General features: G+C 39.4%; 1 protein-coding gene across 5 annotated transcripts in view; it reads left to right on the top strand.

Annotated features, from left to right (window-relative positions):
* Positions 1-17,053, top strand: part of CHRM3 (cholinergic receptor muscarinic 3) — a 503,079-nt gene that overhangs the window by 287,153 nt on the left and 198,873 nt on the right. For 3 of the 5 annotated variants that reach the window (XM_054021260.1, XM_054021261.1, XM_054021262.1), the window contains one exon: positions 7,518-7,624. The exons of the other annotated variants lie outside the window; for them this stretch is intronic. In XM_054021260.1, coding sequence (XP_053877235.1) covers positions 7,602-7,624 — 23 coding nt within the window. In that variant the 5' untranslated portion in view covers positions 7,518-7,601. The remainder of the gene's footprint in view (positions 1-7,517; positions 7,625-17,053) is intronic. 5 annotated transcript variants of the gene reach the window in all.

Here is a 17,053-nt window from a genome sequence, read left to right as displayed (position 1 = left end):
TGCTGTGCAGGGAATGCTGCTGTGTAAGACCAAATATGGATTTCAGTCCATACAAGAAGATAAGCTGAGGTTTATGTCCATAACAAATGTATGATCTAGACTCTTATGTGAATCTAAAAGTCCATTTGAAACATTTACTCTTCAAGGTCTAAGTTGCAAGTCCAGGCCAATGACATAGCCTAGAATCTTTCATATAGTTATGTAGCATTTTGGTGCTATATCTGTAATGAATCTGTAATTTCTATATCTAGAAATTCATGATCAGTTTGATTTTCTTTTTTGTGTCTCAGTTTTAATTGGTTTCTATACAATACTTTCATCCACCATCTGTTTCCCCAAATTCACAAACAGAGTTCTCTCTTTATGTTAGTAAGTGCAATTTAACTCAAAGCTGAGTTACTTAATTACTAGCCTGCATATTTCTATAGAGTTGAAAAAGTTGAAGCACTCCTATCTACTTCTGTCCTATGCTGTCTGGAAGATGGGTATACAGCTGGCATTTGGAAACTTGGTATATTCCAATCCTGAGGCTGACAGCACAAGAAAAAGTCTGTTTTGTGAACCATTTTCCTTAAGGCTATAAAACAAAACTACTACTACAAATATGACAATATAAAAAAGTTATTCACAGCAGGAAACTTCTGATCCTGAACCAGGTCTGGGAAGTTTTTCTTCCCTCTGTTATGGTGTAGAGCTGTTTTTGCAGTCACTTAACATTAACATATAAAAGAATGGTTGTTAGACTAGAGCAAACGGAATGTTCTTGTCCAGAATGATCCCTAACCTCTTCCTAATGAGGTCCAGTTAAAGATATGTTTCTCAGCCTACAACTTTCTTTACACCAGAAGCTCCAGAGAAGGTTTTATGCCCTTTCAATACCACAGAAAATAGGAGCCTCAGGGCTTCACATTGTAACACGTATTTCTTTTTGGCCATTAGGTCTATGTCCATAGGACATTAGAAATCCTCCGTTTGGTGTGTGGGTTTAGCTGTAGGCATATCCAATCACTAAGGAGACTGTTTAGAAGATTTATAGTAATTTTTGTTCCTTAATGGATTCTTTCACTGGAGTCATGACAAATTATAGAAACTAAAAAGATGCAAATTAGAATCTCCCCTAATAAGTATTGAGAAGAACATTCATTATTTTCTCTCACTGCTAGTCAGAAAATATTTTAAGTTTTAGAAAGGAAAACCTAGCGATGAGATCAGTTGATTCCCTAGAATTTACATTCATGTTTACATATGTAAATGGTAATAAATGGAAAGAAAAGACAACATATAACTTATATAATTGTCTATCAAGCATAGACCAGAGAGACATACATGGAATTTGAAGTCTCTGACAGGACGAAAACCACTTTTGTGATATATTAATATGTAACTAAAGGAGGCATAGAAATCAATTTCACAATGTAGAGCCAAAATGGCATTCTATTATCACAGCAAATGAAGACAGGAAATATTACACCCATAATAATACCTTCCCTAATAAGGAGCACTTCCATTTAAAGACCTTTGTGTCATTTTAGTCTCAACTAGAATTTTATTAAAAAATGCAAGAGGTCAGGTTTGCAACCCTTACGTATGCAAAGAATCCAATTGACTATAATAGCTCATCTTGAAAATAAGGGCAGTAAGTCAAGCCCTATTTCAGTCCCAGTCAAAAGGCTATCCATCTAGCAAGATAGCAGCATCTTTTTTGTAATGCTTATAATGTTGTGTGTCATTGAAACCTCACATGTGGTAACTTATGAACCCTTTTCTTTTTAAAGTAATAGAATCATTTAAAAAAAATGATACCCTCAAGAGATGTGTGTTAGTAACCTACACCGTCACATTATCTTATTTTTGTAATTCTTGTCCTTCCTTTCCCCATTTTCCTTTCCAGTGTTTGTTACCATTAAACCTTACACTTGCATTACATCTGTGGTCATTCACCATTACTCACTCACCATTGTACTGGCTAAACAGTTTAGGTTGTTATATTTCTGTGCCTAGTTCTTAACTTTAAAAAGGTCCTTTGAAGCCGTCTTCATGCAGTGGTTGTTTCTAGGCTGACTTTTGTGATTTATTACCAACTCTAAGGCCAGGTCGACACTATACACTTACATTGGTATAACTACATCGCTAAGGGGTGTGAAAAATCCACACTCCTGAGTGACAGAGTTATATCAACCTACCCCCTGGTGTAAACAGAGCTAAGTTGATGAGCGGGCATCGACATACCTACCACCTTTCATGGTGGTGGATTTATACTGAAGAGCTATAGCGGCACAGTGTTTTAAGTATAGACCTGCCCTAAGGGTCATTTTCCGTTTGCTCTAGTCTAACAACCATTCTTTTATATGTTAATAGATTCAGTAACTGGTTAAAAGACAGGAAACAAAGGGTAGGAATAAATGGTCTGTTTTAAGAATGGAAAAAGATGAATAGCAGGGTCTCCCATGGATCTGTACTGAGACCAGTGCTGTTCAACATATTCATAAATGATCTGTGAAAAAAGGGGTAAGCAGTAAGGTGGCAAAATTTGCAGACAATATAAAATTATTTAAGACATTAAGTCGCAAGAAGACTGCAAAGAGTTGCAAAGGGATCTCACAAAACTGGATGACTGAGCAACAGAATGGCAGATGAAATTCAATGTTGTTAAATGCAAAGTAATGCACATTGGAAAACATAATCCCAATTATACATACAAAATGATGGGATCTAAGAAAGCGGTCTTGGGGTACATCTACACTACAGTGGGGAGTCGATTTAAGATACGCAAATTCAGCTACGTGAATAGCGTAGCTGAATTCGACGTATTGCAGCCGACTTACCCCGTTGTGAGGACAGCGGCAAAATCGACTTCTGCGGCTTTTTGTCGGCGGCGCTTACTACCACCTCCGCTGGTGGAGTTAGAGCGCCGATTCGGGGATCGATTGTCGCGTCCTGACGGGACGTGATAAATCGATCCCCAAGAGGTCGATTTCTACCCGCCGATTCAGGCGGGTAGTATAGACCAGACCTTGGAGGCATTGTGGATAATTCTCTGAAAACGTCCACTCAACGCGCAGCAACAGTCAAAAAAGCTAATATGTTAGGGACCATTAGGAAAGGGATAGATAATAAGACAATAAATATAATAATGCCACTATATAAAGCCATGGTACACCCATGCCTTGAATATTGCATGCCTTTCTGGTCGCCCCATCTCAAAAACGCTATATAAGAATCGGAGAAGGTACAGGGAAGGTCAACAAAAATGATTAGGGGTATGGACCAGCTTCCATAGGAGAAGAGATTAAAAAGACTGGGACTTTTCAGCTTTTTCACCTACAGGGGATATGATAGACGTCTACAAAATCATAACACAAGAATCGGGGGCGGGTGTCACCCAATTACTTTAATAGGCAGCAGATTTAAAACAAAGAAAAGGAAGTATTTCTTCACACAGCGCACAGTCAACCTGTGAAACTCCGGGTATGTTGTGAAGGCCAAAGCTATAATGGGGATGCAAGATGATCAGGGATGCAAGCCAATGCTCTGGGTATCCCTAGCCTCTGACTGCCAGAAACTGGGAGTGGACAACAGGGGATGGATCATTCCATGATTGCCTGTCCTGTTCATTTCCTCTGGAGAATCTGGCATTGGCCACTATTGGAAGACAGGATACTTGGCTAGATGGAAGACAGGATACTCTGACCCAGTATGGCTGTTCTTATGTTGTAATGGTCATAGATGGGTTTTCAACCTGAATCCAGCTTGATCTTCCCTTTAAGAGACAGGGCTTTATTTTACTTTGTAGTACCCCCTAACTATATTTCACTCAATATCAAATATGAATTATAGACTTATGAAAGGTGATTTGTCACAATATGTGCTCGTGTTATCTCAAAATTTAGGGCCCAGTCTTGCAACCTTTACTCTCTTTTAGTAAAAAGCAACAAAGAGTCCTGTGGCATCTTAAAGACTAACAGATGTATTGGAGCATAAGCTTTCATGGGTGAATGCCCACTTTCTCAATCTTTTAGAATTTCACTTTGCAACTCTGTTTCAATGGAATACCTGACAGAGTCAGGCATGGCTAAATGGGTGATATTGTGCAACCCCTACTGCTCTTTCCCCACTGAAAATTCTGACTCAATTCTGACTGAGTAGACTCCATCACTAATGCAGCCATTTCTCACCTCCCTGCAGAATGGCCAGCATGAGGAATGGTGAAGTATTATGTCACAGATAAGTGGTGCAAACAAACTGTGTTCATCCTTTTCATGAAGAAACATTTAAAAAATGATACCCTCAAGAGATGTGTGTTAGTAACCCACACCATGACTAATTACTTAATAAACTAATGAAGGATAAATTGTTGCAATAAAATCCTGTTCTTCAATATTTAACCCGCTTTAATTATCGTGATCATTTAATCTCTTCAGTGACTAAAAATATTAATTCTCGATTAAGCATTTTTGTAACAATATCCAAGGTACATCCAGAAATGTGATTTGTCTAGTGACGCAAAATAGTTTCTCTGCTATACAATGTAAATACTTAATAGCATTTTCCATCAAGTCATATAAACACCCCTTTTCATGACTTTCCCTGTACAAGTTCAAATGAAGAATTAATGTTCCAGCTGATGAATTCCCATCATAGTCTCTTGGTTGTCATTATGTGTAATGTCCGTTTAATATCCGCAATGTTCTCTGTTTCCAGGAAGGTATAAAAATAAATAAAAAATAATAGTTTGGCACATATTAGGAAGGTTATCATTTTAATAGCAAGATGAATTAGCATAGTGCAGATGTTATGCCAAGAGCTGTGTGCATAAATGATTTTTCAGTTCACGGGCAGCTCTGGAAAAGATAGATCAGGTTGACCCTAAAATGATTTTTTTTTCAATTTCAGTGAATCAAAACATTTTGCTTTTATTTAAAGGGCTTTAATGTTTGTTAACTAAAACTGAATGGAATTTTGAAACAAGAGGCCATTTTGAATCAAAGAATTTCAATGTTTCATTTTGAAAATGTCTAAATGAAACATTTAGACTTTGGGTTTTTTCTTTTAGTTTTTTACACAAACAATTTGGTGAACCAGAAATGAAATTGTGAAATGTTTCTGTCACCAAACCTTAATTTTTTTACTGGAAAAAAATTGCAGCTGAAAATTTTTGCCCACCTCTAGTTACATCAGGTTATCAGCATCAGGGCTAGAATTCAGGACCTAAGGTTCTAAAAATATGAGCCTCAACTGTCTGAGCTAAAAGGCTCAGCTCTTTTAACTGGGGCTGTAGCAGCCTCATGAATATCTATATATGGCCTAGTCACCACATTGTGGAACAGAGCGCCACACCAAATGAGTGTAGGTTGCACTAGCAGGTGTGAGATCCATGAACTCTCCTCTCCCTCACCATGTTTTACGTAGGTTCTTCTGTCAGCTCAGCTGCAGCTTTTGTGCGCAGTTCACTCAAATCTCTCAAACTGAGCAGCAGTGAGATGGATGCTGTGTTTGGATGCTAGACCTTCAAAGAATAAACATGTAGCTGCTTCAGGGAGTGGAGCAGGCTATTCACTAGGTGTCACATTTCCATCTGAGTGTTGAATTAATGCTAATGTTGTGTTAAAAAGTGCCTACTGAAAGTTCTCTCATGAAATGAGATGTAAAACTGAGGTCCAGACTACTAATTATCAATGATTACACAGTACTCTTTGCAAGGCAGGGAATATACATTCTGGCTTCCCGGTGAAATCCCATTTTATATAATTCCCTTCTCTTTCCTTAAAATCACCCCCTCTGTTTTAGTTGAATAAGGGTCTTCATCTTCACTCCCATCCCTAAAATATTACACTGCTTTGCTGTGCATGGTTAAACAGGAGCATCTCCCGCCCAACCGATGCTAGGTTTGACTGATAGGTGAAGAGATTCCTGTGATTAGTTTATGTATTAGTTTAAGTTCTGTATGATGGGAGCTACTACTGGCATATACAGTAAATGTGGGACATTATTAACTTCTTCCTCCAAAGGAAGAGCAGATTGTAATCTCAATCACTGTTCTATAATTCTTCACTAACTCTTCCACAGAAGTTGATTGTCCAATAAACCCAATGATCTCTCTGTTGTCTGACTTTCCCCATATTGCAACAATAAGAACTGAGCTCTGTTGCTGTGCCAAAGGGGTGGGGGAAGAGGCAGTGAGCCAGCACACAGAGCATTTGATTGGAATCATATTTCTATGGAAAAGTTACAGACGGGGTTATTAAAATCTTAGCCTGCACTGCTGTGTGATAAATGGGATAATGATGACACGCGATTCCAATTTGTACTAATTATACATTATAAAATGGAAGGTGTTAGCCAGTGGGTATTCCTGCTGCTGCACTACTTACTTCAGAGATTTTACTCTTTGTCAGTGGTGATCTATATATGATATTTCTGAGGGTTTTTAAATATTTTTTGTTGTTTCAGTTTTATAAAGAGATATGAAACTAGACACTGTGAGATATAATGCATGGAGTTCATTGCTTTCTTTCATTTGATATGTGAAAATTCATAATAAATCCCAACTTTTCTAAGCAGCAAGTTCCAAAGGCAGTGAAGTGTGGTTTGGAGGAAGAGTCCAGAGTTGGGGGTCTAAATTCTGTCTGTGGCTCTGCCACTGAGTCAGTGTGGGGTTCTGGGCATGCCGCTTCACCTCTCTGCACCTCTGTAGGAAGATGGTCTTGTGGTTAAGACTGTCTTGAGCAAGTAAATGAATCTGTGCCTCAGTTCTCCAACAGTAAAATGGGGATAATATTTTTCTATCTCAAGGGGGTGTTTTGAGGATAAATACGTTGATGTTTATGAGGTGCACAAAGTACTCTGGTGGCTGTGACCTAGATCATTTCACCATCTGTAAAATGGGGACACTTTCTCGCGTGCCCCACAGGGCCATTGTAAGTATTAGTTAGCAAATGTTCCTAGCACAATTCAAACATGTAGATGTAGGCCTGTTTCTGATCTATTTCACACCAGTGTAAAGCAGGAGTAATCAATGTACTAGATTGTCAGCTGGGACTGATATACACTGGTACAGGTTAAAGCAATCACTCTATACTTGTGCCAGCAGCCAATGGCCTGTTACAGCAATCAGAAATCATACACAGACACTTTGGGACACCCATTTCTCTGGGGTATATCCCATGCACAAGCTGCAGGGAGCTGAAGACTGAGGCATATGCTGGCAATGCTCTGGTAGCAATTTGTGATCCAAGGATCTTGCCATGCTGAGATTCGGTAAACCAGCTTTAGAACAACTTTGTGTTAGTAGAGTAGCTCAAAGCTGTCTTTATACACTAGAGAATCTAGCTCAATGGATTGCCTCTGGTATAAAACTGTTGAAAGCGATATCAGAATCAGGTGCATAAACCACTATGTAAGTGCTAAGTATTAGTAAGGTTAGTTTTAGGGTCATAGCCAAACTTCACCTATGCTGTTGTTTTCTGCATCTGGTGTGTATTTTATTAATTTTCCCTCTGTGTCTGTTTTGTTTTCAGCCTATGTGCTGACACAGGACTGGTTTTATTTCCAAAAGAAGAGTCTGCAGAACTGCACAGTGCCTGATCCAAACAAACACTTTGATGTTCCTAGCTGGACTACGTAGGTAATAAACTCAAAATATGTGTATTCATTTTATTTGATTTTCAGTAAACAAATAATTGTCCAGAAAATATTGTTTGTTCTGAGAAGTAAGGCTCATTTGGAATCCGGGGGAACATTTGATCATTCACCCTAACTTTGAGACAGGCTGCCTTACCACATAGTATTAAGGATGTCATCTTGAATACATACTTGCATGTCCCTCTGGGCCTCCTGCCAGATCTTCTCTGAGAAGAGCAAAGTACAATGGTAATGTTGATAAGTGGGGGGAAGTTTATTGTAGAAAATTCCTCCATTGCATTCTACTAATTAATTTTGAACTTTTGTGTAAGCCTTGCTAGAGTACTTTACAGGGCTAATTTATAATGCTGCCTCTAAATTCAATCAAATCTAAGGCTTGGTCCACACTGGGGCGGGGGATCGATGTAGGAAACGCAACTTCAGCTACGAGAATAGCGTAGCTGAAGTCGACGTTTCCTAGATCGAACTAAGTTTACTTACTGCGGGTCCACGTGGCGCAGGCAAGCTCCCCCGTCAACAGCGCTTCCTCCTCTCGGCGAGCAGGAGTTCCGCAGTCGATGGGGGAGCACTTCTGGGATCGATTTATCGCGTCCAGATGAGACGCGATAAATCAATCCCAGAATATCGATCTCTACCCGCCGAATCAGGTTAAGTTTAGCTCCATAGTTCACCTACAGGACTTCCCCGCAGCAGAGTTGATTTGATTGTTTAGGTCAGAAGTAGAGTGAGGTTGGAAATATAAGAGATTCAGGCCTTGATACTGAAATGAACTGGATGCAAGGATTTCCCCATGCAGTTACCCTTCCCAGCTGGGAGCCTTAATCTGGTATACCTTCAGCAAGTCAACTCCTAGTGTTGCGAATATAGATGGACAAAGGACTGGGTTGTCCTGAATAAATTGGAACAGTATATCTTAGCATACTGTGTTTGCTTTTTTGCCCCAAGATGTCTCTTTCTTTTTGCATCAGTAGCAGGAATATTTAAATAAACTCCTCTGGCTATTAAGGTGAACCTGAATTGCAGAGTTCACATCTATGTTTTTGGTATTCTTTCTGTTATTCACCAGGGCTTTCTGTAAAACTTCCCCTTGATAATGCTGATATTGTGGAATTGTGCTATGTGACAAATATAGCAGTGTCTTAAAAGCTTGTATGCAAATACACACTCTTTTTTTACATGTAAAAAGGTTCCTCCCTCACATACCTGCATTGAGAACTACAGCACTGATAATATACTATGACTATTTTGTGAAATGTGTAAGATTCTAGCCACTGCATTCAGTTTGGAGAAAGCTACCAAGCTGTAGCATGAAAGCATATTGATGGCACACCAGCTAAATCTTGTGGTTTCAACACTAGCAATAAGCTGCTGAAATGAATCCTGAAGCAGGGCTTACCCCTTGCTTCCACATCTTGAAATTAGGGCATGGTATCTTGCATACAGTAGCACAGCTGGCATCCCTACATTACAATTGTTTTGGGCTGCTAGCTGCTCAAAATTATATCAATCTATTTGTCAGCACTAGTGAGATTTTTTCTTATATGTAAAGTTTCAACAGCAGTGGCAACTATATTTTGTGTGTTTACATACATACATACATACATTCCTTTATCTTTCTTTTAATCTATTCACTGATCAACATTAGTTGTTCTGTGTTGATATCCTTTTTAAATTACACTTAAATTTATTAATTTTATTAATGTAATTAAATTTTACATTTTTTTCTTTTGATGGCAAGATCATTTGCCCCCAATCATAAAGGGGCTGGCTTTCCTTGTGAGTGAGTGAGGCGAAGCTCAGATTGTCTCTTGATGATATCCACAAGCCTTTTATTGACCTTAATAATAGCTGGGCAGGACAGTGATCTCAGAGGAAGGTGGGCATGCAGGGAATTTGAAAAAGAACAAATCTCCCTTTCCTCTGGGTTTCAGTGACATCACTTTCACCCATGTGTGTGGTCTAAAAAAATATGCTGCCTAGATTCAGAAAACTGTGACTGAACTTGTTCTGAACTGTGAATATTTTCAGTGTAAAGAGAATGTTATAGATGCAAGCTACAGCTGAACTTATATAGCACATTCCTGTTAGTTTCATGCAACTCGCATCTCTCCCTCTTTCTGGCAGGTCATTATGAAGATAGTAGAAAAACCAAAATCGAAGCAAAATTTAAAGGGCTAAGGCATGGCGCAATATCTCAATGAATATTTTGCATCAGTGTTTAATGAGGCCAATGAAGGTATTAGGGATACTAGCACCACTACAGAGGGGCATTCAGGATGGGGGATTACCGTATCCGAGGTAGAAACAAAACTTGAACACCTTAATGGGGCTAAGTCAGGAGGACCGGACGATCTTCATCCGAGAATATTGAAGGAATTGGCGCGGGAAATAGCAGGCCCATTAGCGATAATATTTAATTAATCTGTAAACTCGGGGGTGGTCCCGTTAAACTGGAGAATAGCTAATGTGGTTCCTATTTTCAAGAAAGGGAAAAAAAGTGATCCGGGTAACTACAGGCCTGTTAGTTTAACATCTGTAGTGTGCAAGGTGTTGGAGAAAATTCTGAAAGAGAAACTAGTTGAGGACCTGGAGGTTAGTGGCAATTGCGATAAATTACAACATGATTTTACGAAGGGCAGATCGTGCCAAACGAATCTGATCTCCTTCTTTGAGAGAGTAACGGATTTCTTAGATAAGGGAAATGCGGTGGACCTAATATACCTGGATTTCAGTAAAGCGTTTGATACTGTACCCCATGAGGAATTATTGGTTAAACTGAAAAACATGGGGATCGATATGAAAATCCAGAGGTGGATAAGGAATTGGTTAATGGGGAGAATGCAGCGGGTCGTATTAAAGGGTGAACTGTCAGGTTGGAGGGAGGTTACTAGTGGAGTGCCTCAAGGTTCGGTTTTAGGACCCATTTTATTTAATCTATTTATAACTGACCTCGGAACCGATTGCAAGAGTGGGCTGATAAAGTTTGCGGATGATACGAAGGTGGGAGGCGTTGTAAATTCGGAGGAGGACAGGGATATCCTGCAGGGAGACTTGAATGAGCTTGTGAATTGGAGTATCAGAAATAGGATGAAATTTAATAGTGAAAAGTGCAAGGTGATGCATTTGGGGATGACTAATAACAATTTTAGATACAAGATGGGGTCGCATTGGTTAGAAGTAACGGAAGAGGAGAAGGACCTAGGGGTCCTTGTAGACCGCAGGATGACTATGAGTCGACAATGTGACGTGGCGGTGAAAAAAGCCAATGCTGTCTTGGGATGCATTAGGCGAGGTATATCTAGTAGGGATAAGGAGGTCCTGCTTCCGTTGTACAAGGCGCTGGTGAGACCTCATTTGGAGTACTGTGTGCAGTTCTGGTCTCCCATGTTTAAAAAAGATGAACTCAAACTGGAACGGGTGCAGAGAAGGGCCACTAGGATGATCAGAGGAATGGAAAACCTGTCGTATGAAAGGAGACTAGAGGAGCTTGGGTTGTTTAGTCTGACAAAGCAAAGGCTGAGGGGGGATATGATTACTATCTTTAAATATATTAGAGGGATTAATACAAGGGAGGGAGAAGAATTATTCCAGCTTAGTACTAATGTGGACACGAGAACGAATGGATATAAACTGGCCGTGGGGAAGTTCAGGCTTGAAATTAGATGTAGGTTTCTGACCGTCAGAGGGGTGAAATATTGGAACGGCCTTCCGAGGGAAACGGTGGGGGCGACGGACCTGTCTGGTTTTAAGATTAAGTTAGATAAGTTTATGGAGGGAATGGTTTAATGGTAAAACATAGTAGTCAAGGAAAACCAAGAAATGGTAGGTAAATAGTATAATGGCTAACAGGGGTCAGGCTGGAGACTCTTGCCTATATGCTCGGGGTCTTACTGATCGGCATATTTGGGGTCGGGAAGGAATTTTCCTCCAGGGCAGATTGGCTGAGCCTCTGGAGGTTTTTCGCCTTCCTCCGCAGCATGGGGCAGGGATCTCTAGCAGGAGGGTCTCTGCCAATTGAAGTCACTAAAAACAGGATTGGGGACTTCAACAGCAGAGTCCAGGGAAGGGGTAGGGACGGTTTTATGGCCTGCAGCATGCAGGGGGTCAGACCAGATGATCATAATGGTCCCTTCTGACCTCAAAGTCTATGAGTCTATGAAACCATGTTGTCCAGTTAGTAGAGATGTATAAGTCAACAAATCTTTCAGAACGCCAGAAGCAAGTAGTAATTCTTCTGACTGTAAATTAGATAAAAAGCAGATACCATTAGTGCAAAATAATGGAAAATGTATTGCTTTTAATGGATTACATGTATAAGGAAATAATAAAATAATGTGTTGTACTCCTTACAAAAGTGCAGCACATCAGACAGAATTTGTCAGCTCACCAGCACTCATTGCATTAAGTAAAAAGCAAGATAAACAAAATCATTTGACACACACAGTTTCATTAGTTTTACCATTTGGTATGTCTGAATCTCAAATTCTCTCTTCAAGTTTAGATGTAATGATTATTAAGACATTTTCATTCTGCCTTATCACAAATACTGTCTATACTTTAGGAGCTTTGGATGAATCTGTTAAGGTTTATTGTACATAATATCAATTTCTATTACAAATAAGTAAGAGGAAGAATAACAAAAGTGATGTCATTCTTATGAATCCCTGAGCTATGAAGGGGCTGCACAGAGAAGGACCAGAGCTAAGCTATATCTTTAGAAAGTTGATAACATGTTCATGTTATTTTTTTAAAAGTATTTTAATACTTTTAATATTTATTTGTACAATTAATTTTGTTCCATATAAGCAAAAAATCTTCTCTTTTCTTTTTCAAATACATTTAAAATGTATCTACTGAGAATTCTAAAAGTCAGTGAGGCAACATACTTTTTATTTTTTCTCCTGGTAGTTTTGTTCATCAACAACTAATACGTTTTATGGCATGTTAATAATAAGTTAGGCCATATGAGTTTACAGTGTTAAGGAAGAATTATCCAATTTATATTATTATGTAATTTGTATATATGATTATTATGAGATTACACTGTTATTTGTTGCAGTGAAAGTAGCTGTTTGTTGGGCCAAATCCTATAGATCTTAATTGCTTTTTTTTGTTTAGTCCTTACTTGGACAAAACTCCTATTTGGCTTCATTTGAGTAGGAACATCAGAACTGGAACCATTATGTTTGCATGTCTGGACTGGAGTATAAGGATAGTGACCCATCTGGGATGTTTAGGAAACTACTGTGCTTGATAAAGATGATGCTTGACTTGAAATTAATTTCCTTTGGGTTTGTATCCATCTTTGGTTATTTCATTTGGTTCAGGCAGAAGCTGTCATTAGTGTGAGGTGTTCAGAAAGCAGGGATATGACTTCATAAGAAACTAATTTAGATGACTTACATTTTGAGGTAAAAGAACACAAAGTAGTAACTGTAAGTATTATGGAGCATCTTGAGACAAATGTACTTTTTGTGGTATCCATACATTGGTATTCTAAAGAGATTTGTGGCCAGCATCATCTGTTTAGGTAGATTATGAAAATGCTGATACATTTGAATTGAAGTAGGCAGAACACATTACCCTTAACTGGAATTTTCCCAGAGCAATGTTTTAACATCCTTATTCTTACTCAGTGTGTATCATGGAATCTTAAATGATTGGAACTAGTAGGTATTCCATTAAATCGGAAAAACAGCAGTTTTAGCAACACAGTAAACCCTGTTCTATTCAGTTGCATAGTTTCAGTATGTGGAAAGAAGAGTACTGCCTCTTTGAATTATAATTTCAACTTCCTGTAGCCCTTTTGGAAGTTTCGAATTCATGTACTAATCCTGCTTAACCTGTGAGGACTGACCACTTCACAGGAGAATGTGGTATTTGAGATATAGGCTGCAGGAACAGCATAATTTCCATAACTACTTCAAAGGAAGTACCTTATAAATAAAATAGGTTTCCCTTGGGGGTTACAATACCATTTCCTTTATCATTTTAATTGTCTTAAGTTAAATAGAATAGTCCAGAGAGCCTCCCTCCCTGGAGAAAACACTTTATTTAAGTTCTAACACTACATTATTTTTATTAATTGGAAGCATTTTGCTATCTATTTAATCTTTTATCTTTCATTTTGCATATAATCAAAAATATGTTTGTTGCATTAAAGCTCCTTTCTTAAACACGTTCCTATTTAGTATTCTGGCTCTTTTTATTCAGTGCATTGTTACAGCTCAATTTGCCTGGCATTCTCCATTTCTTATTGTCTTATTCTTAATATTATTTAAAGCCTTGAATAAAATTAATACTCTTGTATCAGAGAAGACTGCCCATTGCCCTGTCTTTCCCCATCATAAATATTCTGGTTTATGGGACTGGAATTTTTGACCATGCCAATACATAATCTCAAAAGGACAGAAGGACGGGCTTTTTTTTTCTTTTTTTCTTTTTTGGGTTGAGAGCTCCTTACTCTCTCATTCCAGCTATTCCAAAATTCACATATTGCTTCTTTCAGGGTAAAGCTATACTTGCGCAAAGTACACTAATAACTCTCATCCAGGAATCGCATTAAAAACCTGGAGTAAGCATTGCTGTCCTCATTTTACAGATGGTAAAACTAAGGCAAAAAGAGATGTAGGGTATGTCTGCACAACAGCCGAGAGGTTGTTGTGCAGGACAGATGCACTAAAAATAACAATGTGGCCGCAGCATCACGAGTAATGGCTCGTGCTAGACTCCTGAGTTGGGCTGGATTGTACTCAGGAAATGTAGCCCAAGCTGCTGCCAGGGCTGGCTCCAGGCACCAGCGTAGGAAGCGTAGGCCAATTCAAAGGGGCGGCACTCCATCCGGTATCAGGGCGGCACGTCCTGGTCTTGGCGGCGGGTCCCTCATTCCCGCTCTTCCTCTTTGAGTTGCTGCCGAATTGCCGCTGAAGAGGAAGAGAGGGAGGACCCGCTGCCGAACTGCCACCAAAGAAGCACCGTGATTTAGCTGCTGCCGAAGTGCCGCCGCTCGTCGTCTTCTTTTTTTTTTTTTGCTGCTGCTGCTGCTTGGGGCGGCAGAAAAGCTGGAGCTGGCCCTGGCTGCTGCCCATGTTGCCAAAGCCATGCTGCTATTTTTAGCACGCTAGCTCAAACAGAGCTAGGGCCTGTATATCTGCCCAAACTGGGAATCACACCTCCAAGCTCCTGTGCAGACATAATTTCAGTTAAATAAGCTGCTGATGGTCATGAGATGAATGATAGAGGTGACTTCCAGCTCCATGTTTTAATCACTACACGTATCTCCCTCACTTAAGGGAATTCCACTCTGCTTTCTGATGCAGAGGCTTGAAAGAATAGTAAGAACCTAGGAAGGTATCTTAATACATTTCTGGAAGAGGGTATTGGATTTTGTAGTGAGAGAATTTTGGTACTCCTCGGTAAGATGTAAAAAAATTTTAAAAAGTCTCCTCCCCACATCTTTTTTTCCCTACTGCAAGAGGCTGTGACAGAATAAACCCCAAAAGGTTTTCATTCTTCATGGCATGGAAGGTAATCAATTTATAATACCAAGCCTTATATAATATTCACAGCATTGCAATATGGCTATGTTTGGAGATAATCTAAGCATGTGAAAAGCTCACAAAAGCTGAAACAGCTTTTACAATAGAAGCTGGACAATCCCATGTCGGGGACCTATTCCCACTCCAGAATCAGCTAAATCAGCCACTAACCCCAAATTAATCCCCTTTTATGTTTTAAAAAAAGCTTTTGGTTTGGTCTGAAGAGTACTATTGTGTTTGTTTCAATTAATAACACTGGTCTACAATTTTTGAGAAGTCGTCTGCTTCAGAGATAAAATGTGCTATTTATTATATATTTTGATGTGCTGAATTCAAATATGACAATTAAAACAACCGATTGGCTACTGATTCTAAGATATTTAAGTTTTTACATTTTATGTCTATGTATATTGTGTAGATAGTAGAGTTTTAATCATAAATTGTAAACCTAAGTCTTTTCATGTGTTTATGGTTGCTTTACATGATAATATTTCACCTGTCCTGTTTATGTAACACTTTAAAAATCAGCAAAAGGGTTATATAAATAAAATTTATTATGAAACAAAATGCAAAAAACTATTATGTACATAGTTTAGTCCTATTCAGTGTCTACTCGGCGCTTCTTGGCTTGTCTCTTGTATTCATTAAATGGAGCATCTCTTGTCACTGTCCAGCAATAGTCTGCAAGCACTGATGGGCTCCATTTGCCCTGATAGCATTTCTCCATTGTTGCAATGTCCTGGTGAAATCGCTCGCCGTGCTCGTCGCTCACTGCTCTGCAGTTCGGTGGAAAAAAATCTAGATGAGAGTGCAAAAAATTTTTTAGTGACATGTTGCAACCAAGGCTTTTGTATGCCTTGAGGAGGTTTTCCACCAACAACATGTAGTTGTCTGCCTTGTTGTTTCCGAGAAAATTGATTGCCACTAACTGGAAGGCTTTCAATGCCGTCTTTTCCTTGCCACGCAGTGCATGGTCAAATGCATCATCTCGAAGAAGTTCACAAATCTGAGGACCAACAAAGACACCTTCCTTTATCTTAGCTTCACTTAACCTTGGAAATTTTTCACGGAAGTACTTGAAAGCTGCTTGTGTTTTGTCAATGGCCTTGACAAAGTTCTTCATCAGACCCAGCTTGGTGTGTAAGGGTGGTAACAAAATCTTCCTTGATTCAACAAGTGGTGGATGCTGAACACTTTTCCTCCCAGGCTCCAATGACTGTTGGAGTGGCCAATCTTTTTTGATGTACTGGGAATCAGACCAAGCAAGAGAGCAACAACCTTCAAATCGCCACAAAGCTGCCACTGATGTTGGTCATAGTTTATGCACCTCAAAAGTTGTTTCATGTTGTCATAGGTTTCCTTCATATGGACTGCATGACCAACTGGAATTGATGGCAAAACATTGCCATTATGCAGTAAAACAGCTTTAAGACTCATCTTCGATGAATCAATGAACAGTCTCCACTCATCTGGGTCGTGAACAATGTTGAGGGCTGCCATCACACCATCGATGTTGTTGCAGGCTACAAGATCACCTTCCATAAAGAAGAATGGGACAAGATCCTTTTGACGGTCACAGAACATGGAAACCCTAACATCACCTGCCAGGAGATTCCACTGCTGTAGTCTGGAGCCCAACAGCTCTTCCTTACTCTTGGGTAGTTCCAAATCCCAGACAAGGTCATTCAGTTCACCTTGTGTTATGAGGTGTGGTTCAAAGGAGGAGGATGGGAGAAAATGTGGGTCCTGTGACATTGATGGTTCAGGACCAGAAGTTTCATCCTCTTCCTCTTCCTCATCTGACTCAAGTGAGAATGATTCTGGTGCATCAGGAACCGGCAGCCCTTCTCCATTGGCTACTGGGCATATAGCTG

Source organism: Malaclemys terrapin, chromosome 3, assembly GCF_027887155.1.
Source record: "Malaclemys terrapin pileata isolate rMalTer1 chromosome 3, rMalTer1.hap1, whole genome shotgun sequence".
In the NCBI taxonomy this organism is placed as follows: Eukaryota; Metazoa; Chordata; order Testudines; family Emydidae; genus Malaclemys; species Malaclemys terrapin.
The sequence above is the reverse complement of the archived record's forward strand: the minus strand, read 5'-3'. Positions and strand labels throughout refer to the sequence as shown.